We start from the raw sequence: 27,196 nt of genomic DNA, 5'->3' as shown, positions 1-27,196 counted from the left end.
GATTACTGTCTAACAAGGAGGCCCCCGTACTATTATACAGGCAAAATATTATGCGTTCATACCTGATGAGTCTGTTAATGTATCATAAAGTCACATGAACCCACAAGTGAAGGTGTTAATGATCCCAGCCCCAACCTCGGGCACTTGATAAATCAGTGGTTTGGGTCACGGGGCTCCGAATGGAAACAAACATTGTTGCTTCTTTTGGGAATCATCATCTTCATCTGTGTCTTCTCCTGAATGTGCCTGTATTGTTGCTGTGGTACCTGCCCCAGTGCGGCCAGATAACCACCAAACGAGCCATCTCCATGCTGCTGAGACCCCATGCCGACCACTCAGGGCACATTGTGGAAGAGAGGGCAATTAAGATTGTAAAAAACCCATCGCAGGAGATACAATGGTGAAGGAAGTCATCGAGAAGACATGACTGCTGGTGACCTCTAAGCTGGATGGAGGTAATCAGAGGTTCCTTCCCCTCCCTTGTCCTGGGGATGGATGTTCTGCCCGCTTCCTCCGCTCGGAGCCATTTCGAGGACGCGGCCTTGAGACAGCAACGTGTTGACGCCATCTGGACTATGTACGTTACCAAACCTCATGAAGGGCCTCTACGTAAACTTTTCAAACTCTGGAAAGCAGGTGTGGAGACCTACTCATAGCTGCCCAAGACAAGCGTCATCTCTTAGTTCCCTAGCTTGCTAAACTGTAGCAGCAGAAGCAGGCGGTTTTTATAGGCAAGGAAACTGACAGATGAGGTCTATGCTGGACCGCTGTGGGTGCAAACTGGCGCGGCCACTGTAGGGAACAGTAGGGAGGTTCCTCAAAAAATTGAAAACAGGGGCGCCTGGGTGGCGCAGTCGGTGGAGCGTCCGACTTCAGCCAGGTCACGATCTCGCGGTGCGTGAGTTCGAGCCCCGCGTCGGGCTCTGGGCCGACGGCTCGGAGCCCGGAGCCTGTGTCCGGTTCTGTGTGTCTCCCTCTCTCTCTGCCCCTCCCCCGTTCATGCTCTGTCTCTCTCTGTCCCCAAAAAAAAAAAAAAAAAAAAACAAAAAAAACAAAAAAAACCCGTTGAAAAAAAAAAAAATTGAAAACAGAAGCCCACTACTGGGTATTTACCTAAACAGAACTGAAAACCCTAATTCAAAAAGATACGGCATCCGTATGTTTCTTGCAGCATTATTTATAATAGCCAAGATACGGAAACAACCCAAGTGTCCATCCATCAATCAGGGGAATGAAACAGAAAGCCCAGAAATGAATCCACACGCTATGGTCAGTTAATCTTTGACACAGCAGGAAAGAATATCCAATGGAAAAAAGACACTCTCTTTAACAAATGGTGTTGGGAAAACTGGACAGCTGCATGCAAAAGAATGGAACTACACCAACATAAAAATAAATTCAAAATAGGTGAAAGACATAAGTGTGAGACATGAAACCATAGAAATCCTAGAGGAAAACATAGTTGGTAACCTCTTTGACCTCAGCTGTAGCAACTTATTTCTAGATAAGTCTCCTAAGGCAAGGGAAACAAAAGCAAAAATAATCCACTGGGACTTCATCAAGATAAAAAGCTTCTCCACAGAGAAGGAAACAATCAATAAAACTAAAAGGTGACCTACAGGATGGGAGAAGATATTTGCAAATAAAGGGTTAGTATCCAAAATATATAAGAAACTGATCTAACTCAATACCCAAAAAACAAACAATCCAATTAAAAATGGGCGGAAGACATAAACAGGCATTTTTCCCAAGGACGACATCCAGATGGCCAACACACACATGGAAAGATGCTCAACATCACTCATCATCAGGAAAATGCAGATCAAAACCATGAGGAGATGCCACCTCACACCTGTCAGAATGGCTAAAATTAACAACTCAGGCAAGGACAGATGTTGGTGAGGATGCGGAGAAAGGGGAACACTTTTGCACTTTTGGTAGGAATGCAAACTGGTGCAGCAGCCACTCTGGAAAACAGTGTGGAGGTTCCTTGAAAAGTTAAAAATAGAACTACCCTATGACCCAACAATTGCACTACTAGGTATTTACCCAAAGGATACAAAAATATTAATTCAAAGGGAGACATACAATCCTATGTTTATAGCAGCGCTATCTACAATAACCAAGTTATGGAAATAGCCCAAGTGCCCAGTGACTGATGAATGGATAAAGAGGATGTGGTGTATATATATACAATGGGATATTATTCAGCCATAAAAAGAATGAAATCTTGCCATTTGCAATCATGTGGACAGAGCTAGGGAGTATGATGCTAAGCAAAGTAAGTCAGAGAAAGACAAATACCATATGATTTCACTCATATGTGGAATTTAAGAAACAAAACAAATGAGCAAAAGGAAAAAAAGAGAGAGAGAGGAAAACCAACAAACAGACTCTTAACTCTAGAGAACACACTTATGGTCACCAGAGGGGAGGTGGTGGGGGACGGGGGAGATAGGACATGGGGATTAAGGAGGGCACTTGTGATGAGCACCGGGTGATGCAGGGAAGTGTTGGATCACTGTGCTGTGCACCCGAAACTAATATAACACTGTATGTTCACTATCTGAAATCTAAGTAAAAACTTACAAAAAACAGATGAATGGATAAAGAAGTGGTGTGTGTGTGTGTGTGTGTGTGTGTGTGTGTGTAGTGGGATGTTACTGAGCCATGAAAAAGAATGAAATCTTGCCATTTGGAATGACATGGAGGGACCTAGAAGGCATCATCCTAAGTGAAATCAGTCGGAAAGACAAATACCATATGATTTCGAGCATACATGGAATTTAAGAAACAAATGAACAAACAGAGACAAACAAAAAACAAAAAAAAAAAAACCACCCCAGACCCTTAAAAACAGAGAACAAACTGGTGGTTGCCAGAGGGGAGCTGGGTGGGGGATGGGTGGAACAGGTGAAGGGAACTAAGAGAACACCCATCATGCTGAGCACAGGGTGAGGTGCAGAAAGGTTGAATCACTGTACTGCACCCGAAACTAACAATGCTGTCTGTTAACTCTGCTTCAGTTACAAAAAAGAAAACCCTGCCAGCTCCCAATCTGGATTAGTCTGCCTCTTTCTTTGGTCTCTCCTCACCCTCCAGGCGTGGGTGCCAGTTTCAGATTCACCCAAGAAACTCCCAAGGTTCTGAATCGATAGGAATGCATCTAATGATTACTGCTGAAAATGTTTACTGTAGGTTTTTAATAGAAAAAGCCAAGGGTTAAGAAAGTTATCTTTCTGGGGCGCCTGGGTGGCTCAGTCGGTTGAGCGTCCGACTTCCGCTCAGGTTATGATCTCGCAGTTTGTGGGTTTGAGCCCCGCATCAGGCTCCGTGCTGACAGCTTGCTCAGACCTGGAGCCTGCTCCGGATTCTGTCTCCCTTTCTCTCTGCCCCTGCCCCGTTCACACTCGGTCTCTGTCTCTCTCAAAAATACATAAACATTAAAAAAAAAAAAAAGTAAGTTATCTTTTTTTGGATTGCCAAGTATCTTTTATTATTTTTTTAATGTTTATTTATTTTTTTTTTGGGGGGGGGGGTGGAGGGTCAGAGAGAGGGAAGCAGGCTCCAGAGAGAGGGAATCTGAAAGCAGGCTGCAGGCCCTGAGATGTCAGCACAGAGCCCAACGCGGGGCTTGAACCCACAAACCGTGAGATCATGACCTGAGCTGAAGTCCATTAACTGAGCCACCCAGGCACCCCACCAAGTGTCTTTTAACATATAAGTTGTACAATGTTATTTAAATGTATTTCCCATTTATTGAAATAATGACATAGTTTCTTTCTTTTGATGGGCTTATTTGGCAAGTTATTCTGACAGATAATTGTCACGTTAAATCATTCTTACATGCTGAAGGCAAAGCTACTTTGTCGTGGTGTATCTTTAGTCCCCCTAGTTTTCTAGTATTTTTTTTTATAATCTCAGCATCCACATTTATGAACAGACTTGGTCTATAATTGTCCATTCCGTATCACCTTGTCTGGTTTGGGCATCAACTGCATACGAACTTCGTAAAACAAGTTGTGTAGCTTTCCTTCTTTTTCTATTTTTTTGAACAGATTCTATAAAGATAATTTGTTCTGCAAAAGCTTGGTGAAATTTACCAACAAAATTTAATGAGCTTGGCTCAGTATTTTTGGGAGGGTGGGAGAAGCCTTTTAAAAATTCAACTTTCAGGGCACCTGAATGGCTCAGTCAGTTAAGCATCCGACTTCGGCTCAGGTCATGATCTCACCGTTCGTGAGTTCCAGCCCCGCATCGGGCTCTGTGCTGACAGCTTGGAGGCTGGAGCCTGCTTCAGATTCTGTGTCTCCCTCCCTCTCTCTCTCTCTCTCTCTCAAAAATAAATGTTAAAAAAATTCAACTTTCTATCAGATTTTTCCTTTTTTAAAGATCACTTGGGAAAATTTATATTTCACTTCAAAATTATCCATCTCAAATAGGTTTTCCAATTTACTGAATCTCATTAATGTGGCAAATCAGCCAGAAATAGACGGCTACCTACCACCACAAACACATAAGTGTGGAGAAAAACTATCCTAACAAGAGCTAACCACAGCTGAGCTATAAAAAGGGGGTGGGGCGCTCCCTCAGAATCAGACACAAAGAAGACAGTCAGAGGAGTAAATGCACACGCACCACCCACTGCGCCCTGGGGTGTGCCACCCGGTACAGGCTGCGGCAGAACCGGGCTTTTATGAGTGATCCAGGAGGGTGGACTTTGTGCAAGAGAAGGAAGGCAGCAGGATTAGACTCTTGAATGGACCTGGGGCCCTGAGGCCCTGAAAGAACTTCCCGGTGAAAATGGGACTACGAAAGGTCAGCCGCTGAGGGAAGCTACAAGGAAACCACGAGAAGGGGAGAGGCCAACCTAAATGTTCGCCCATTCGTGGTATCCGGCTCTCTTCCTCTCGGACCTACCGTGCTCCCCGCGTGGGACCTTACCCTCTTGTCACCCCAGGGGCTTCTTACCATTTCTGTTAGTTTGGGGGGATCCAGAATTGGGTTTTGGAGACAGCGTTGGGAGCCTGGCCTAATTAGCCATCTCCTCGGGAAGCAATGGAACTGGTCTTGGGAGGCAGGCTTCTGACTCCAGGGGCCGTGCTGTTAGCAATAATGCCGCACTATTTCCGGAATCTTTTGCTCTCACCCAACACGTTTTACTACTCTCCAGGTTTACACCTGTGCATGATTACAGCTTTTGCCGAGGATTCTGGACACACTTCCCTCCATTATTTCCATCTCTAAGAATCCTTAAAACCAACAAACAAGCAAAGCATTCTTCCCTCAGAAAGACCCTCTTGGAATTCCTTATCCTCGTTTTCCATGTGACCCACCAACATATGTCCGACATCAGTTTATGTCACTGATATGCCCCTTTGTTAGTGATTTTTAGTTTCTTCCATGTGTGTGTCTGGTTCAAATAGACTGAGAATTCCTGGTCTTCCTTTCTCTGTTTTCTCTTGTAAAATTTAATAGAAGGTGATAAATAGTTAGCACTGATTAAGTGACACACAAGACCATTGATATGACTCAGAAGGGGAAAAAGCTCACATTTTCCAAAGCCTCCATTTTCACTCATGAACTCAAAGAAGGCATCAAGAATCCTGCAGAGAGTTGTGACCACTGCTAGGTCCTGAACAGGAAACGGCTGACGTTTCTGATGCTTCTTTATAAACTGTAGTCCGTCTGTGACGCTATTTTTAATCAACAATTCAAGACAACTCACTCCTGTCTGGCTCATAATTTTAGAAGTTTTCAACAGCCACGACTTGACATAGGGCTCCCATCCCAGATCAACAGGATCCTAACGATATAAAGCACAAGGTAATTTTACGTAAGTAAAGAAAAATGAGGCGTCCATCCTCCTCCTTACTATCTTTACTTCACCTCCGCCCCCAGCAAGACACAGCATCATCAGTCGTCAAAGGGCAGCTGATCAAGACCTTGAAGAAGGACCTGTCTCTGAGACGACTTATGGTTTTAACCCTGGTCTTACAAGACAACACGTGGTGGGGAACTGTGTGTAGGGAGGGGTTGGGGGGGAGGTTACGTGTACCCGGCAAGGGGAGCGGCTTAGCCAGAAAAGCAGCGCTGTTCTTAGCTTCATTATAGCTAAGATCCGTTCAGCGGATCAGAACACAGGGCCAACCATGGCTAATGATTAATTTCATGGAGAGAAGACACTTAGTCTTTGTGTGCCTTCCATCCCCCACCACTGTCTTGGCAAAATATACTTCACGGGCCCTCAGGGTCACAGGCAGGTGAGGAAAGGTGTCTCTCCTCCGTGGGAAAGACAAGTCACCAGCAGCCTGTGCTGTCCACCGAAAGCACCACTCACAGTTGTGGGACACCTGCCACCCCAATTACCGGGTCGTCCTCATTTAAATAGGAGAGACTACGCTCCTTTCACTCCTGGGTTAGGAGACTTGAGGGGACACAAAACCCTGCCAGGTCCAGAGGTAATCATAAAACCATCATCAGGAACGCTGTAGGTAATGACTAGTTATTACCCTTATTACCCTAAACAACACGTTTTCCTTAACACGTTTGTTTTTGGGAACTTACCATGTAGACCACTGCACACCGGCTGACGGTTGCCGGACTGGCCTGAGAGAGACTGTCCGTCTCAAAAACCACTCGTATGTTACTAGTTAAGGCTATTCGCTCACTGTTTGCCAGACACAGCGTTCTAGTATCATCCAGCATGGAGTTTAGATTTTCTACCCAAAACGTATCCACTGGACCATCCAAAATAATCCACTGCCAATCGTGGTCTGGAGAGAGAAATATTTTTAATGTAACAGAGTATCTCAGTCTTCTTGTGTTACAATTTTACAAATTCCCTATTTTGTTTGGAAAATATTTTCTAACAAGGTGAAAAATGACACCCTAGAGAACAGCAGAGTGAATGTGTTCATGTGTAGTCTCTAACATGTTAGGTAGAAATAACTACTCGGACCACAGGCTTAACCACTCTTCAAACCTGGCCCACGTTCTCTGATTGCTGCTTGTGTAGTCGGCCCTTACATTCGGAGAAGAGCAAGACCCTGGATCTGTCTTTCCCATAATCATGTGCTTGGTGAGCTCCCCTTCCACCCAGGATGCTTTCTGGACATGCTGCCTCTGGGGGACAGAGAAGGGAAGCAGACAAATAGAGTTGTTTGCGCTGTGGCCCCACTGGCTCCTCTTTCCATGTTCTACACGCGCCAACCTGCTCCTCAGTTCTAGGAAATCTGTCGGTCAAGACAGGGGAGGAGCGTGTGGGTCACCGTGCAGACGGAAAATAGTTAGCCGCCTGAAGGACTTTAAAGGATCCCAGAGCCGGGGCCAAGAGGCCGGGATGCCAAGTCAGCAGCTGCCATACCTGCCTCCAGGTCTGCCTTAGAACCCCCGGAAGGCACCTGCTCTGCCCGCAGACCACCCTCCCCAACCTGAATGCAGGAGAGGGACACACAGACATTCAGGAATTCTGAATCAGGACAAGCAAGAGCAGAAGTCTCTTTCCGGGCCTGGAACATAAGCGTCCGGCTGGTGCCTGCGGTGCTCGAGGCTCAGCCCGGAGCAGTGAGCTGATGGGGCTCCGGCCGGGACGCTCACCTCCTCCGGAGCAGGCGCCTTACCACACGCTCTCCGTGCCCCGCCTCCTCGCACCCCGCACCGCACACCCACGCCACAAAGCAGCACGCGATGGATGCGTAGTTCTGTTTAGACGCGTGTGCATGGGCTGTGTTATTTGGGCTGGGAGCGTCCGCAGGCTTCCACCCAAGACTTCTCTCTACTTGAACGTCTGCTTGCTTCTTGTGAGATTTTAATGTCCGTTTGTAAGCTGAAAGGGCCGTGCACGACCTACCACTTCAGCGCCATGATTATGTATGTAGGTAGGATGCCATAACATGCGGTAAATACGCACGTATGTAAATTTTAAGTGAGGGAAAAGTAAATAGCATAGGAACAAACATCAACGTTTTTAAAGATATAGATTCAGCTCATTTGTTCAGTTTCTTCCCTGTTAATGAATCATCTTTACTGAATTTAATAGTAACACTTACTCTGACTTTCTGGGATTTTAACATCTTTCTCCATCTCCTTCTTAGAAATATTATCGTCAATATCTGCTATATCAGAGGAATCAAGTTTGAAAACCTAAAACAGGTAATCAATAATGTTTATTTCATCACACTTTCCAACTCAAACACTTCAATATGCTGAGTACTAAAATAGAAAAGGCACACATTCTGTGGCTGAAAGACCTCCCTGTAACCAGCACAGGGTGGCTTAGGTGAGTTGTGAGTACAGGCCATTTTCTTCTAGAAAATTCTTTGTTTTTTTTTTTCCAGTTAGTACATGTTTGTTGTTCAGCATTAAAATAATGCCATAAAGCAAAAAAGCAAATGTTCTCGGAATTCCCACCATCTATAAAGAAACTGTTGATATTTCAGTATATATTTTTCCTAGACCCTCCTTCACAGTAGTTTTAAAATTTGGGGGTAACACACTAAAATGTTAAATGTTTCTAAAATGTAATAACATTTTAGAAATATAAAGTACTATGGTTTTCTTCCCAGATTTCTTAAAACTCTTGGAACATTTATGCTTCCAAATGAACTTTACAATCATTTAATTCGATTTTTTTAATTGGGATTTTGCTTGGAAAGACACTATATACATATATTAATTTGGTATAGATTGGCATTTTTAGGATGGAAGTCTTTTTATACAGGAATAGAGTATATCTTCCATTTATTCCATTTTTGCCAACTGCACAGGCATCCCTGCCCCCCTCCCCTGCCCCCGTCCCTGCCATCCTGCTATGACAAGTTCCTTTCTTGTACATTTTTCCAATATAGTTTTCATAGTGGCATCACTGTTAGAATTTTTCCTATTTCCATTTCTAACTGGTATAATTAGTGAACTGTATCATGTTCCTTCTCTGTCAATTACTGAGGAAGATGTAATAAAATCTCACACTAGCTTTGCATTTGTCAATTTCCCTATGAAATTGACGTACATGTTTACATTATGTCACAGGTACTTAATAGCCCAGAACTGCCATCTTTTTCTGCACCAAGAGCACACTGTTTTCCCCTAATTTTACAATAATTCTTGACATCTGGCAGATCTCATCACCCAAATTCTTCCCTTTTTTTAAATTCGGGAATGTCATGGCCCTTGGTTCTTCTATATACGTTACAGAATCAGTTTGCCAAGGTCTTAAAATCGACTTTAATTTTCTATTTCAAAACTCAGGGCAAAGCTCTAGTTTTCAAGTGTGGCATTAGCATAAGGACAGATATGAAGATGAATGGAACAGAACTATGAGTCCAGAAATAAATCCCTACATTTATGATCAGCGATTTTGACATGGGTGACAAGACAATTCAAGCAATGGGGGAAAGAATAGTCTTTTTTTTTTTTTTTTTTTTTTAAGAATAGTCTTTTCAACAAATAATTCCGGAACAACTGAACTGGGATCCCTGCCTTGTACTGTCCACAAAAAATCAACTCAAAATAGACTAAAGACCTAAATGTAAAACTTAAAACTATAAAACTCTTAGAATAAAACTTAAAAGAAAGTCTTTGTGACCTTGAATTATACAAAGCTTTTTAAAACTATGATATAAAAAAAAAAAAAAAAACAAAAAAACAAAAAAACAAGTGACAAGGTAAAAAGTAGATTGAACTTCATCAGGGTTGAAAACTTTGGTGTTTCACAAGATACCTTCAAGAAAGTAAAGACAACTCACAAAATGAAAGAAAGTGTTTGCAAATCATAGTCCCTGATAAGGGACTTGTATCCAGAATATACAGGTGTGTGTGTGTGTGTGTCCATGATATAAATACTTTTATGGATTAGAAGACTCAATATTGTTCTTTTTTTATTTTAATTCCAGTGTCGTTAACATACAGTGTTACATTAGTTTCAGTCTATAACATAGTGATTCAACAATCTATACGTTACTCATATGTAGTATTTAAGAAACAAAACAAATGAGCTAAGGGGGAAAAAAGAGAGGGAGAGAGAGACAAACCAAGAAACAGACTCTTGACTACAGAAAACACACTGCTGGTCACCAGAGGGGAGGTGGGTAGGGCAGTGGGTGAGACAGGTGACGGGGATTAAGGAGTGCACCTGTGAGCGTGAGCATCAGGTGACATATGGAAGTTCTGAATCACAATATTGTAACCTGAAGCTAATATTATACTATGTTAACTACAATTTAAGTAAAAACTTAAAAAAAAAACAACTCTGCTTATCTGTTTGGTTCTAAATGTCATTTTTCTGTTAATATAGTTTGGCTAATGAAATTTACTAGTAAGCTCTATAACTAATGAGAATACAAGTCTTCAAAAGTCTTTTGCTATTTATGTTTATTCTACGATGAACTTTGTATCAAAAGCTTTATTCGCTTTTCCACTGAAGTGTTTTCGTAGCTCATTAATTTGTAAGGTGTCCTGGTGGTGCTAGATTCACTAGAGCAACCCCCACTAACACCTAATCCCCTATGTTCCTTGAAAAGCAAGTATCTTTCATTTTATTGTTTCCCAACCATTTTAAAACGCAATGACATATTTTCTGTTGTTTTTCATAGCTTATAATTTTTCTTTTTAAAAACTGATTATAATAACTTTTAAATTTACTTTTATACTGGTAAGTATCTAATAATGCTTAAATACCAATTTTTAATCAATGAAGTAATCCACAGAGTCAAATAATAATAATCCTTCCATATTAACTTACATTAGATGCATCCGAGATTCTTGATTTCAGTCCAAGATCGCTGTCTTTTTTTGAGTGCCTTGCAGTATTAGAATATACATAATTTCGAACTGTGCTCGATAATAATCCATCAGTCCATTCCATAGTGTTAGGGTCCAGTTGTCCATATAGTTCACTAAGAGTGATACACTTTGGATTTAAAACACAAATATCTACCTTTCCTCTTCTTCCTGGAACCTGAACAAAATCCAGTGTGGTTTTTAAAAGCATCAGCCAGAGTATAATTATTTACATTTTTGCGCTATTAACACCAAAGGGTTTTAGGAGAGGTTTTTCACTCCAAAGAAAGATACCTGATAAAGACAGTAACTTAAATTTTAAAAAGGACAGCAATTTAAAAAAGACAGTAACAATTGACTTTTTAAAATTAGCCATAATATTCAAATCACTACTTTAAAAATTCTAAATACTATAATGATATCTCTGGAAGAAATGGGGGGAAAAATCCCACTGGTCCTCATCCAGGAACACAACATATGAACTGGGATGTGGTGTGTCTGGAGTCAGGGCTAGACATATGGATGCGGGAGAGCAGAAGACAGTTTTTAGCTGCAGGTCAGAGCTGGCACCCAAGAAGACCTTGTCTGCTACCTCCTAGCCTGCCTGGGGGCTGCCTGCAGGACCGGTGTCCGTTCCACCAAACTCAGATCTCAGGTGGGAAAAGAGTCAGGCACTTCTTGTGAAGGCTTCAGGGAGACTACAGACCCACAAAAGCCCAAAACCAGACCTTATGGATGAATTCAAGCAACAGACCATATATAGCCTGAGGGAGACACTAGGGTAGGAGGAATTTTTAGGAAACTAAGACTAAGACTAAGGAATTTTTAGGAAACTAAGACTAAGACCATATATAGCCTGAGGGAAACACTAGGGTAGGAGGAATTTTTAGGAAACTAAGTTAAGCTGTGTAGCCAGTGGAATGGTGAAAGTCAAACTGTGAAAGCCCAGTCAAGATGCATTGCCCAGAAAAAACCTGAGAAGATGTTAAACTTTCATCTCAGAGAGGAGACCCCGCTAATCAGTGAGGAACAACCCCGTGAAAGAGCAGCTTTGTAAAGACTGGGAAAGGTGGCTGTTTTTATAAATGCCCCATTTTCAACAAATACCACAAGGCATGTAAAGAAACATAAAAACTTGGTCCATTAAAAAGACAATAAATTGACAGAAACCATCCTGGATGAAGGTTAGTCTGAAAAGAAGCCATAAAATAACTCTCAGTTGAGCTTTCTCCCTAAAATCAAGAACAAGACAAGGATGGCCAGCCACTCTCACCACTTTTATTCAGCCTAGTACTGGAAGTCCCAGCCACAGCAATCAGACAAGAAAAAGAAGTAAGAGGCATCCATACTGGTAGAAAGGAAGGCACTATTTGTAAAAGACATGACATTATACATAAAAAATCCTAGATTCCACCAACACTTATCAGAAATAATACATGAATTCAGTCAAGTTGCAGGATACAAAATTAATACCAAGAAATAGTGTTTCTATACACTAATAATGAAGTAGCGAAAGAGGAATAAAAAAAAAACCTACCATTTGTAACTGCACCAAAAAGAATAAAATGCCTAGGGATTAAACTTAACCGAGGAGGTAAAAGACCCATACTCTGAAAACTATAAAACAATGATGAAAGAAATTGAAGATGACACTTAAGTGGAAAGATATTCCATAGTCATGAATTGGAAGAACAAATACTGTTAAAATGTTGATACTACCCAAAGCAATCTAAAGATTCAATGTGATCTTTATCAAAATACCAATACAATTTTTTCACAAACCTAGAACAAACAATCCTAAAATTTATATGGAACCACAATGACCCTGAATAGCCAAAGTAATCTTGAGAAAGAACAACAAAGCTAGAGGTATCACAATTCCACACTACAAGCTGTATTCTAAAGCTGCAGTAATCAAAACAGTATGGTACTGGCACAAAAATAGACACATAAATAAAACAGAACAGGGAGCCCAGAAATTAATCCACACTTATGTGGTCAATTAATCTATGACAAAGGAGACAAGAATATATAATGGGGAAAAGACAGTCTCTTCATTCAATGTGCTGGAAAAATTGGACAGCTACATGTAAAAGAATGAAACCGGACCACTTTCCATCACCATGAACAAAAATAAACTCCAAATGGATTAAAGACCTAAATGTGAGACCTGGAACCATAAAAAAAACCAGAAGAGAACCACAGACAGTAATCTCTGTGACACTGGCCATATCAACATTTTTATAGATGTGTCTCCTAAGGCAAAGGAAACAAAAGCAAAAATAAACTATTGGGATTACATCCAAATGAAAAGCTTTGTGCACAGTGAAGGAAATCAACAACAAAACAAAACATAAAACATAAAACATAAAACAACTTTATGTTTTAATTATAATATTTCCTCAGTGGGAGAAGATATTTGCAAATGATATAAAGAACTTATACATCTCAACACCAAAACAACCCAAACAATCTGATTAAAAAATGGGCAGAAGACCTGAATGGACAATTTTCAAAAAAAGACCTACAGATGGCCAACAGACACAGGAAAAGATGCCCAATATCACTCATCATCAAGAAAATACAAATTAAAACCACAGTGAGATACCATCTGTCAACTATTATCAAAAAGACACACACACACACACACACACACACACACACACACACACACACACACACACAAAACCCAAACCCCACAAACGAGTGTTGGCAAGAATGTGTAGGAAGGGAACCCTTTTGCACTCTTGGTGGGTGAGTAAATTGGTGCAGCCACTATGGAAAACAGTATGGAGTTTCCTAAAAAAAAAAAAAAAACAAACCTAAAGATAGAACTACCATACGATCTAGCAATTCCACTCCTTGGTATCTATTTGAAAGAAAACAAAAACACTAATTTGCTATATGCACCTCCATGTTAATTTCAACATTGTTTACAATGACCAAGATACAGAAGCTAGCTAAACGTCCACTGATGGACAAATGGATAAAGATGTGACGTGTACACACACATGCACGCACGCACGCACGTGATGGAATCCTACTCAGTCATTAAAAAAGAAAGAAATCTCTCCATTTGTAACAGCATGGATAGATCGTGGGGTTATGCTCAGGAAATAAGTCAGAGAGGGAAAGACAAACACCACATGATTTCACTTATATGTGGAACCTAAAAGACAAAACAAACCTGAGACTCACAGATACAGAGACTATACTGGTGGTTGCCAGAGGGGAAGAGTCTTGGTAGAGGGGCCAAAATAGGTGAAAGGAATTAAGAAGTAAAAATTCCAGCTATAAAATAAGTAAGTGATGGGGCTGCAATGCACAGCATGGGAGTATTGTCAGCAATCCTGCATTAATTGTGTGTGACAGATGGTAACTAGACTAGTGGTGATCATTTCACAGTGTACATAAAAGTCAAATCACTAGGTTGTACACCTGAAGCAATATGATATTGTATGTCAATAATACCTCAATTAAAAGGAAATAATTATTAAACAAAAAAGACACAAATAATATCAGAAATAAAAGTATGGACATTACTAGCGCCTTAAGGAAATTAAAAGGATTATAAGAGAACACCAGGAGCAAATTACATAATCCACGGGCTACAAATTCCTAGAAATAACAAAAATTACCAAAAGTGACTCAAGAACAAGTAGAAAATCTCAACAGATTTGTACAGAGATTGAATTAGTAACTCAAATCTCTAAAAAGTCCAAAATCAGATGGCAGATGAATTCTACGAAACACTTGAAAAATGATTAACACCAATGCTACTCAAACTCTTGCAAAAAATAGAAAAGGAGGGAATGCTTCTTAACACATTCTATGAGGCCAGAATTACCCTGATATTAAACCCCCACAAAGACACCATAAGAAAACTACAGACAGACATCCCTTATGAATACAGATGCAAAATTCTCCAGAAAGTGCTAGCAAACAGAACACAACAACACATTAAGGGATTATTCACTCAGACCAAATGAGATTTATTTCAAGAATGGAGGGCCAGGTTCAACATAAGACAATCAATGTAATATATCATGTTAATATAACAAAAGAAACAAACCACATAATCATATGAAGAGAGGCAAAAAAGCATTTTATAAAATTCCAGACCCTTTCATGAGAAAAACACTCAAACTAGAAATAGGAAGGAACTTCCTTACTGTGATAAGGGGTATTTGTGAAGAACCCACAGCTGACATCATACTCAGTGGTGAAAGACTGAAAACTTTCTCCCTCAAGTCAGGCACAAGGCAAGACTTCCCATTTTCACCACAGCTATGAAACACTGTACTGTAAGTCCTAGCCTGGTAATTAGGTGAGAAAAAAAAGTAATAAGCATCCAAATTGGAAAGAAAGAAGTAAAGGTATCTCTATTTAAATATGACATGATTCCATATACAGAAAATCCCAATGAATCTACAAAACAACTACTAGAGCTAATAAATGAACCAGCATATTTGTAGGGTACAGGATCAACATACAAAAACCAGCTGCATTTATATATAGCACCAATGAACCCACTTCAACACAACAAAAAAATAATTAAGAAAGCAATTCCATTTATAGTAGCATCCAAAGAAAAAAATGCTTTGAAATAAATTTAATCAAGGAGGAGAAAGACTTACCTATTGAAAACTACAAAAAAGAAAAAAAATTTCTTACTTACTAACGATGGACCTAAAAATGGAAAGACATCTTATGTTTGTAAACTAGAAAACCTGATATTGTTAACATGGTAATATTCTCTAATGTAATCTACAGATACTTTGTAATCCCTATGAATGTTCCTATGGCCTGTTTTGCAGAAAAAAGAATGGGATAGGCAATTCATATGGAATCCAAGGGGGCCTCAAATATCCAAAATAATATTAAAAAACAAAAACAAACCAAAAAAAAAATCAAAGAGGACTCATACTTCCCAATTTCAAAACTTACTAGAAAACTACAATAATCAAATTATGTATATCCTGGGACAAGGACACACACAGCACAATGGAATAAAACTGGGAGTCCAGAAACAAACGCAAACATCTATGGCCAACTGATTTTTTATAAATTATTTTAAAGAGAAAGAGAGAGACCAGGAGCAGGGGAGAGGGGCAGAGAGAGATAATCTTAAGCAGACTCCACACTCAGCACAGAGCCCAATGCAGGGCTCTATCCCACAACCCTGAAATCAGGACCTGAGCTGAGATCAAGAGACAGATGCTCAGCTGAGCTATCCAGGCATCCCTATGGCCAACTGATTTCTGACAAGAATGCCAACACCATTCTATATGGAAAAGAATAATAATTTCGTTAACGAACGGAAACTGGATACCCACATGCAAAAGAATGAAGTTGGACCCCTACTTCACTCCATATACAAAAAATTAACTCAAAATAGATGGGTTCCTTCAGTTTAAGAACTAAAAGTACACAATTAGTACAAGAAAACACAGGGGTAAATCTTCACGGCTTTGAATTTGTACACGGATTCTTAGATTGGATGCCAAAAGCACAAGCAATAAAAGAAAAAATAAATTGGACCCGATAAAAATCAACGGCCTTAGTGCATCAGAGGACATTATCGAGAAAGCAAAAAGGCAACTCAAAGAACAGGAAAAAATATTTGCAAATCGCGTATTTGATAAGGGCTTCATAAGCACAACATATAAAGAATTCTTCCAACTCAACAGCAAAAAAGACAATCCAATTATAAAATGGGCAAAAGACGTGAATAGGTGTTTCTCTGAAGAAGATCCACAAATGGCCTGTAAGCACGTGAAAGGGTGTTCAACATCTGTCAGTAATTAAGAAAATGCAGATAAAACTGCTACAAGATACCACTTCACATCCAGTAAAATGGAAAAAAACAAAGACAAGTGTAGGTGAGGATCTGGAGAAAGCGGGAAGCTTCATTACAGTGCTGGTGGTAATTTAAAATGGTTCGGCTGCTGTGGAGAAGTCTGGTGCTTCCCCAGAAATGTAAACGGAACTGGCGTATGACCCAGCAAGTCCACTCCTAGGCACAGATGTCCACGTAAAATGAAAACATATAACCACATAAAAGCTTGTACACAAATGTTTGTAGTGACATTATTCATCACAGCTAAAAGGTGGAAACAACTCAAATATGCATCAAAGGAGGAACAGATACATTGTGATGAACGGATCGACAAAGATTCCACAAAATGGACCATTATTCGGCCATGAAATGGAATTAAGCAGCGACTCATGCTATACCTTGAATGAACCTGAAAAACATATGCTAACTGAAAGCAGCCAGAGACAAGAGGTCACATGCTGTGATTCCTTTTACACAAAACATTCTGAACAAAAATCCATAGAGACAGGAAGCCGCCCAGCGGTTTCCAGAGAATAGAGAGAGAAGGTAATGGGGAGAGATTTCTTAATGGAGACGTGGTATTCTCCTGCCGTGATGAAAAAGTTTTGAAAGCAGAGAGAGGTGGTGATTGCACAACAGTGTGAGTGCACGAAATGTCACTGAACCGTACACCTTGAAGGGGCTAATTACATGATACGTGAGTTTCACCTTCAATCTCACCTCACAGTAGGTAGCGAAATTATACCTTACTGCAAACCAATCCCATTCCTAGAGAGACATTTTCAAGGGATACACATATACAAGGACCCACAGCAAACACATTACAGAGATCCTATGATGAAGAGGGAAGAGAGGGTAAGGTTAGGAAATAAAGGAAACGAAACTGCACTATAAGAAACTAAAGAGAAGGTCTTGAAGAGTGCAAAAAGCCATGAACTAAGGAGGAAGATCAAAAACAATTCCATTACCTAAGGCCCTGCCACCAACCTAAATATTTTGTTGTCATTACATTTTTAAAAACACCAAATTTAAAAATGTTACGCATGAGAGAATTATAAATAAATGATAGTATAGTCATGTATACAGAATACAGTCACTGAAATCACACTGTAAGAAAATTTGAATGACATGGGGTTAATTCTCAGTGTACAGTATTAGGTGAGAATGCCAACATTAATAAAATTGAGGCAATTTATGCACAGTACTATCTCAATTATTTCAAAATATATTTTGTGTAGGAAAAATAATCAGAGGGAATACAGCAATGTTTGTAGTCATTCTCTCTAGGTGGTTATTAATTCTTTATGTTTTTGCATTTTCCCCAAGTTTCTCACAGTTGTACATACTTCTTATGTAATTTAAAAAATGTTTGTAATAGAACAAATTCCTGCCCACAGGGCTCTCGTGAGGACGAATGAGACAATTCAACTAAAAGTGCTTTAGCCAGTATATCTGACTCATATTTAGTATTCCATAAATATCATTACTACCGTCATAGCTCACCTCTTATTAATGACAATAATTGGTTAAGAACTAATTCAGACTTGTTGACAGGGAGGTAGAAAGAGAACAGAACAAAGGCTATGAACCGCCCGCCACAGGCACGATTTTGAAGCAGGGAATTGCACACTAACTGAAAAAAAAAAAAAAATCCACAAAACTGAGAACTTGACTTTCTAAAACTTTTGGAATATACTGCCAACGGGTCTCTAAATAAGAGAACTGAAGTACACGTTATTTATTGGAATCTAACTTTATATTAAATGAAGTATCACTCGGCCATCAAAAAGGACGAAACCTTGCCATTTGCAATGATGTGGATGGAGCCAGAATGTATTCCGCTAAAGCGAAATGAGTCAATCAGAGAAAGACAAACACCACGGGATTTCAGTCATACGTGGAATTTAAGAAACAAAACGGAGGAACATATGGGGGGCGGGGGAAGAGAAGAGAGGGAAACAAACGACAAGAGACTCTTAATGAAAGAAAACAAACCGAGAGTTGATGGAGGGAGGTGGGTGGGGGTGGGCCAGATGGGAGATGGGTATTTCTTTAAAAATTTTTTTTTAACGTGTATTCATTTTTTGAGAGACAGAGAGAGACAGAGTGTGAGTGGGGGAGGGGCAGAGAGAGAGACAGAGGGTCCGAAGCGGGCTGCAGGCTCCAGGCTCCCACAGCACAGAGCCCGACTTGGGGCTCAGACCCACAGACCGTGGGATCTTCACCCGAGCCAAAGTCGGATGCCCAACCGACTGAGCCACCCAGGCGCCCTGATGGGGGATGGGTATTAAGGAGGACACGTGTTGTGACGAGCACTGGGGTATCGTATGTAAGTGATGAATCACTGAATTCTACTCCTGAAACCAATGTTGCACTGTACGTTAACTACAATTTCACTTAAAAAAAATACACGTACCGTGAAAAAGTGGGAGTTATTCTAGGAATTCAAGGACAATTTAACATTAGCAAATCTATCAACGTAACTTACTACATTAACCAATTAAAACATAAAAAAATAGATTCTAAAAAATTACTTCATAAACCCCCAAAAGTCAAAAACCAAAGTACAATGAGAATGGAAGAAAATTTCCAAAGTATGAAAGAGTATCTATCATACACCAAGAGCAAATACCATATTAAATGTAGAAACATTAACTGCATTTCAGATAAAGTAAGGAATATTATTACGGTTAACGTTGTTTTGGAGGGTTAATCAATGCAATAAGAGCATAGATTATATAAATAATACAAAAGAGACAAAATTATATTCACTGAAGATGATTCAATTGATCATCTATAAAAACAATTACAACTTACCATTACCAGTCCATTAAGGTGACTAAATACAAAATAAATATATAATTCGCTACATTTATTTTACACTAGTAATTACTAGTTTGAGATTCAAATGAAAAAAATAAGTCCCATTTACTACAATGATTCCTAATTACAAGATTCCCAGCAATAAATTTAACAAGAATATACTCATATAAATAGGATATAAAATGTTACTGAAGTATAAAGATCTGAAGAAATAGAGAAACATCTGGTTAGTACACAATTTACCTGTGAAATAGATTCGCTTTCTTTAGTTGATAGGAAGTCTTCAATTGGTAATAGTGTTAATGCTCTTTCTAAAATTCTTCTGACTGTTGTCTTTCCTCCACCTGTTGGGCCTACTAACATCACACCAACACAGGTCTAAAACAAAATTGCAAATTTATGATTTAATTTTGGTTTACTGATGGTTCAGCTAAATTGAAATCTGAAGGTTCTAATTTACAAATACATCTTGATATCCACAAACCCTTCCTTCAAATTATTGTTCAATCTCTTGTAATCTGTGTTCTGTTTTCATTGACTAGGTTAATGTCAAAATGTACAGAGATCTCCTAATTTTCAAATTCAAAGCATAACTGTCAATTCTTGTTTTTGACACTTTGTCTCACTTTCCTATTCTCCTTTATTTCTGTACCTTTCTCGAAGATTGGTTTCTGTAATATGTTTTCTCTCAGCTTTCCTCTTCTGAATTTTTTCTCTTTTGAGTTTTGAATGCCATTTCCGTGTTAGTCTTCCCTAATTCATCCTTCTCTCTCTCTCTCTCTCTCTCCTACATTGGCCTTATCCTGTCTCATCAACTTGAATATCTCTAACTACAACCTGAGTTCTAATGACTTCCTAACGTACGCATTTCTTCCAGTCTCTGGTTCTGTGTGCCTGAGTGAAATTTTGGTAGTTTACTGTATATTTCCATCTGGACATCTCACAAGATTTTCAGAGTCAACATAATCTACTCTACACCTTCTTTTCACACTTGTCACTTCTCTTAATTCCTGATCTAGTAAATAAAATCACTAGCTATACATTGTCCAAAGTCCCTCAGCTCTTATAAAATCTGCTTGATTCCATCTTCTTCTCCAACCCAATCACAATCGCTGTTATGGAGTGGAAAGTCTGTGAATGTCTGTGTCTCCCTAAAATTCAAATGTTGAAGCCCACACCCAATGTAATAATGTTGGAAGTGGGGCCTCTGGTAGGTAATTAGGTTTAGATGAGGTCACGAGGGTGGGTCTGTGATGGGATTAGTGTCCTTAGAAGCAGAGAGACCAGTTCCTTATCTCTCCACTATGTGAGGACGCAGTGAGAAGGTGGCCACCTGCAAGCCAGAAGAAGGCTCTCACCAGGAACCAAACCTGCTAACGCTTCTATCTTAAACTTTCCAGCTTCTAGAACTGTGAGAAATAAATGTGGCTTAAACCGCCTGGTCTGTGGTATTTTGTCATATCCTCCCAGATGGACTAAGCCAAGGGGGAAAGGGTCAGATGGTGAAGCTCGCCCTCTTCTAGACTACTGTAATAGTAGTAAAGGAAGGATTATTTTTAATAACGCATCACACACATACATTAAAATTCAAATATGGATGAAGCTAAAACATTTTTTCCCTTCCATTCCAATCTCTTTATCCTCCTGGAGGAAAATAAATACCAGACAACTTAAAAATGGAAAGTGCAAATATCAGAAACTTTTAGAAAAAATTATGGAAAATATCTTTATGAAATAGGATAGAAAAGATTTCTAAAAATTCAGAAAAACACAAACCATAACAACAAATCAATAGACTTTACTGCATTAACAACGTCTCCTGCGCACCTGAACTCAAGGAACATTTCTGAAAACCCAAGACTTTGAGAATTTATTTGCAACCCATATAAACAATTAAGAAATAGGATGTAAAATGCATAATGAAAAGCCTACACGTTTGGTAAGAAAAAGACAAAAAACTCAACTGAGAAATGAGTATATTACATAATCTGGCAATTCACAGGACACTCAAATGGCAAGTAAATATAGACAAAGGCATACAGTTTTACCAGTCATCAATGAAATGCATCACCGTTTCCAAATGGTTCATTCACAGGGATAGGAAATTCAAAGAAGGTGTAGTTATGGAAGGCCACATTTATACCACATGTGTGGGGTTTTTTTTTACAATTATGTATTAAGGGGATGAAGGTGAAGAAAATGAATCTGTTCAAAGTTAAAGTGAGGGCTGAATAACCACATGTGGGTAAATAAATGAGTAAGCCACTTTACTCTGAAGAACATTAGACTAGTTCTCTTTTATCGTTATCCTGGTTTTCTCCTTGATCAGACCTATTATAATTCAGGAGCAAAGAAGTGCCAACATGCCATTCTACACTTACCTGAAGTTGATTATAAAACTGTATGGTTTTCTTGTTCTGAGCTGGCCACTGATGGAAACCCAACTGTTGCGTTGCAATAGATACTACTTTCTAAAAGAAAATAAATACGTTTAAAATGCATTGCAAATTGAACCCTTAATACATAATCCTATAAAATCTCTCTTAACTAGGTACTGAATACTGCACTTTAAGATAGTAGTTCTTAATTTCTTAGTTCCTCAACCTGATTGTTACTTTCCCCCCAAACTACGATACACACAAAATTTTATGTTGACAGATCCCTGGTAGCAGATTCATAGACCTTCCCTCAATTTAGTAATTTATTCTTTAGGATGTATTTAAGAACTGTTACCATAGTGCGACTGTCTAATTATCCTACACTAAAAGAAAATTTAAGAGTCTCTATCTTTGTGTAATTCCAATCACCATTAAGGTAGATTTTCAGCTCTGTAACAAGTATTTTAATGTTTCCATGTTCAGAATATTCTAGGATAGTAAGTACAATTTGTTAAGATTGAAGACTTGATGTGGTTATATATTAAAACATCCAGAAGTGGCTGCAGCTTGGAAAGATGCTTAATATTATAACACAGGAATTATGAGGGCAGCCAGGTTTCCTCCCACAGCGGGGTCAATACTATTGGTAATTGTCGACAGAAAAAAGCGGGATTTATCCTTTTTCTCACCGACCTCTCCCAGTCCATTTCCCATTCCTTGCATTCCCACAGTGGGACAAGGGAGCAGCTGAAGGAGACCCAGAACACTCAGCAGGGGCTGTACAAATAGAGAAAAAGTAGTTCCTATGGCAAGGCCCCTGGGGGTAGGAAATCAGCTGAGAGCAATCTCTTTTAAATGGAGTTGATGAGACACCCACTTAAGGCATGTACTTGGAGCGGTTTTAGATGCAGGGGCTAGGAGTCCTCTGCCATGGATAATACAAACCTAGACATCTCCCTGGATGTAAGCAAACAGGCCCGCAGGAGTGGACTAGGGATAGCATGGCTAGCACAGAAGATCAGCAGAAATGGGACAGTCAAAGAAGAGATATTTGGACAGGTAATCCGAGTTGGCTAAAGGTTTTCACAGAAGGTTTTAACATAAAATCATAATCGTACTGTCAAGTATTTATGGCTGTAAACGATGTCCCGTAGAGTCAACGGGATGACAGACTATATATAGTTTATTGCAGGATATGGTTTCAGTAATTCTCTGTTAATCCCTTGGTTGCTCTGAGTTAATGACCCTCCCCCACCCACACTGTTAAGATACTGTCAGCGACAGAAACGTGAACAAGTTGGATATATTCCAATCGCCCATCGCACGCAATTCGGATTCTTGTATCTCAAATGAACAAGAAGTATAAACAGCATGCCTACAGAATATTTATTTAGTAACATATATTCCTGTGTGGATATGCTATATGACCGATCAGTGTGTAAACCATCAAAAATACACCATTAAATAAAAGACTGGATTATTTGAAATTTAGTATTAAAATGATAACTTTAAATCGCGATCTTTGTGCTATTTCTTGAGCCATATATTGCTATTTGGTGACATTTTATTAACAGTTTGTTTATTTAACAGTTGAGAGCCTGCATATTTAGCAATATAAAAATTGTATGAAGGGGAAAGTAGCAGAATACACTGATAGGTTTTACAGAAAACTTTTCTATAAGCTCAGCCTGCAAAAAACTGTAAAACTGATGAAAATGTGAATATATAATGAAGTTAAAAAGTCACATCATCGATGTGCATGTAGAAATGCTACTATGATGGCCACGCTATTTGTTTTAGCTGTGACTTGAGAAATGTTAAGGGTAACACATAACTGGAGGAAGGAGAGGAAGGAATTTGTGGGTCCTGTCGGGTTGGGATGAAAAATGCTTATATAAGACAGAGAAAGCAAGACTTGTCAACTAACATCTTCCTTCCTTTGTGCTAGCAAAGTGAAAATTCTCAAAATGTAAATGTACAGGCATTCAATTCAAAATACAGGCAACAGCTTAGGGGCAAATATCCACTGTGCTTCCCCTGGAAACCACGCAGAGCACCACAGAGAGATATACATAGAATTGATATCAAACTGCATTTTTATTAAAATAAGAACACAAAAAAATACGTACAAAAGCTAAAACTCATGTAAGTGCTGTGAGAATAGGTAAGCTTATTCAGCTTACTTAGCTTAGAGTTTGAACCTACACTTTGGTGGTCTGGAAAAGTCCAACTCGTTTAATCATGTGGAAGAGAGAATCTGACAGGGTAAGTCTCCTTGCTATCAACTTAGAGAACTAAAAATAAATGATTACATATTAAAAGGGCTAACAGAATATGAAACTTCCTAACTAGAGAATTTAAAGTGAGGTTTAGAATATCAAAGACAAAATGAAAGTTTTAAAAACTCCCAGAGAGACTTCCAGGGAAGTTGGCAGAGTAGGAGGACCCTGGGATCACCTCATCCCGTGGATACAATGGCTACAAGGAGACAGCGCTAACATCCGCGTAAATGACCCAGAAAATGACCCGAAGACCGGCAGGACAGACTCCCCACAGCTAAACGTAGACCAGAGGCCACATTGAAGAGCGTAGGAAGGGCAGAGATGGCGTTGGGAACCGAACTGACCTGTGACACTGTCCATGGGAGGGAGGGACCTGTGGGCATGGAGAGAGAAGAGGAGCAGACCCCGCCCCGGGCACCCCAGACATAGGGGTGCTGCATGGGGAAGACAAATCCCCGTAACATTGGGCTCTGAAAACCAGAGGGGCCTAACTTCAAGAGTTCTTACTATCAGTGGGGCTTAACACCTGGAAATTTAAATATCAGCAGCTCGGAGAGGAAGTCGAGTCTTTGCCCTTAAAGACACAGCACAACAAGCGGCCCCTCTGAGACACAGCAAAAAAAAAAAGCAGCAGTTTGAAAAACACGTGGGATACACGGGAAGAGGCGTACTTGCTCATCTCGGAACGCGTGCTAGAGGAGCGGGGATCTTCGGAGACTCGTCCAACAACAAAGGAGCTGGTGGGCACCATTTCCCTCCCTCGTCCTCTGGCCTAGGTACACAGACACCTGCAGGAACCAGTGCAGGGGGACACTCTCCAGCCGGCCTGCTAACAGTGTGCTCCACCCCGTGTTCTCCTGCGGACACGCCACCTCCGGCCAGGCCTCAGCTCCGGGTCCCACACGCACCCACGCAAACCTTGCTAACGCCTCCCACCCCGCCCCTGCACCTTCTCCTGCAGACCTGCCCCCTCCAACACACCCTCGGCAGAAGCCTATCTGATGTGGGACCGCAAGCACGGCAGGGTACAGACAGTTCCAACAGCGACCAGCACCACTCTGAAGTGACTCCCGCCCCAGGGAAAGGGTGGGATAACCACACGTATGAGTTTGACTCTGGCCCCACCCAACACAGGGAATATGTCCTGTAGTCTGACGCCACCAAAGCTCCGGCAAATGCCAGGCCTGGCCCGACTTGAGCCCAGGGAGCCCCAGACTGGCCCGCTAACAACACAAGGACCTTGCCCACGAGAGGCAAAGGGAGACACTGCAGACGACTGGACTGAAGGCAAAGGCGGCTGAGCCACAACAGTAGGACACGCGCGTCACACAAAGGAGACGCCCCTGAAGTGCCAAGTTCTAGTCAACAGAACAGAGGGCACCATAGGACTTCTTTGTAAGACCACTGCTTTCAAGAGCAAGAGACGTAGATGACTTTCCCAACACATAAAAACGGACACAGAGAGACAAAATGAGACAGGGGCATATGTTCTAACTGAAGGGACAGGAAAAAATTCACATCAAGAGATCTAAACAAAACAAAGATAAGTCATATGCCTGATGGAGGATGTAAAGTAACAGTCATTAGATACTCACTGGACTTGAGAAAAGGGTGGAGGACCTCAGCGAGACCATCACAGAGAGAAAACAAAAAAAGAACCCATCAGAGATGAAGAACTCAATAACTGACATTTAAAATACACAAGAGGGAATCAACAGCAGACTAGAGGAAGCAGAAGAATGGATCAGCAACTTGGAGGACAGAGTAATGGAAAGCAATCGAGCTGAACGGAGAGAAAAAAAGGGAATAATAAAGACTGAGAACAGGTTAAGAGAATTCAGCAACACCTTCAAGTGTAGTAACATTCGCATTATAGGGATCCGAAAAGGAGAAGAGAGAAAAAAAGGGGGCAGAACATTTATTTGAAGAAATAATGCCAAAAACTTCCCAAATCTGGGGAAAGAAACAGAAATCCAGATCTAGGAGGCACAGAGAACCCCCAAAAAATCAACCCAAGGAGGTCCACAAAAAGACACATAGTAATTAAAATGGCAAAAAGTGGTGATAAAGAGAGAATTTTAAAAGCAGCAAGAGAAAAGAAAACAGGTACATACAAGAGAAACCCCATATGGTATCAGCTGATTGTTCAGCAGAAACTTGGCAGGCCAGAGGGAGCAGAATGGTATATTCAAGGTGCTTAAAGGAAAACACCTACAGCCAAGAACACTCTATTCAGCAAGGCTGTCCTTCAGAACAGAAGGAGAGACAGAGTTTCCCAGACAAATTTCAAGGAATTCATGACCACCAGACAGCCCTATAAGAAATGATACAGGAGATTCTTTGAGTGAAAAGGAAAGATCATAAGCAGAAGTAAGAATAGCAGGAAGCATAAAAGAGGTAAAACTACATGTATCCATAAAAATCAGTCAAGGGATTCACAAAATAAAAGGATATACGGTATGACACCATATACCTAAAATGTGGGGGGGAGAGGGGGATTTAAGAATGCATTCAAGGGGCACGTGGGTGGCTCAGTCAATTGAGCGTCCGACTTTGGCTCAGGTCACGATCTCACGGCTCGTGAGTTCGAGCCCCGCGTTGGGCTCTGTGCTGACAGCTTAGAGCCTGGAGCTTGCTTTGGATTCTGGGTCTCCCTCTCTCTCTCGGCCCCTTCCTCGCTCATGCTGTCTCTCTCTGTCTCTCAAAAATAAATAAACATTAAAAAAAATTTAAAAAAAGAATGCATTCAATATATGGAATTATTGAGTTCCTATACTTACCCCTAAAATTAATACAACACTGTATGTTAACTACATCCGAATTAAACATTTTAAAATAAAGAAAGAAAACAAAAAACAAAAAAACCCTACAAGAAACAATAAGTGTGGGCGAGGATGTGGAGAAAAAGGAATCTTTGTGCACTGTTGGTGGGAATGCAAATTGGTGCAGCCACTGTGGGAAACGGTATGGAGGGTCCTCAAAATAAATAAGTAAATAAATAAAATTACCATATGATCCAATAATTCCACAGTATTTACCTAAACAGTACGAAAACAGTAATTTGAAAAGATATATGTACCCCCATGTTTACTGCA

General features: G+C 40.3%; 1 protein-coding gene across 1 annotated transcript in view; it reads right to left on the bottom strand.

Annotated features, from left to right (window-relative positions):
* The window catches only part of DNAH14 (dynein axonemal heavy chain 14), a 323,430-nt gene that overhangs the window by 145,248 nt on the left and 150,986 nt on the right, over positions 1-27,196 (bottom strand). Inside the window, exons 36-41 of the mRNA XM_078440753.2 lie at positions 21,823-21,912; positions 19,685-19,819; positions 10,742-10,957; positions 8,052-8,145; positions 6,568-6,776; positions 5,554-5,806 (exon numbers count right to left, since the gene is read on the bottom strand). Coding sequence (XP_078296879.2) covers positions 5,554-5,806; positions 6,568-6,776; positions 8,052-8,145; positions 10,742-10,957; positions 19,685-19,819; positions 21,823-21,912 — 997 coding nt within the window. The remainder of the gene's footprint in view (positions 1-5,553; positions 5,807-6,567; positions 6,777-8,051; positions 8,146-10,741; positions 10,958-19,684; positions 19,820-21,822; positions 21,913-27,196) is intronic.

Source organism: Panthera onca, chromosome F1, assembly GCF_046562875.1.
Source record: "Panthera onca isolate mPanOnc1 chromosome F1, mPanOnc1 haplotype 2, whole genome shotgun sequence".
NCBI lineage: Eukaryota > Metazoa > Chordata > Mammalia > Carnivora > Felidae > Panthera > Panthera onca.
This window is presented reverse-complemented; position numbering and strand designations above follow the sequence as displayed.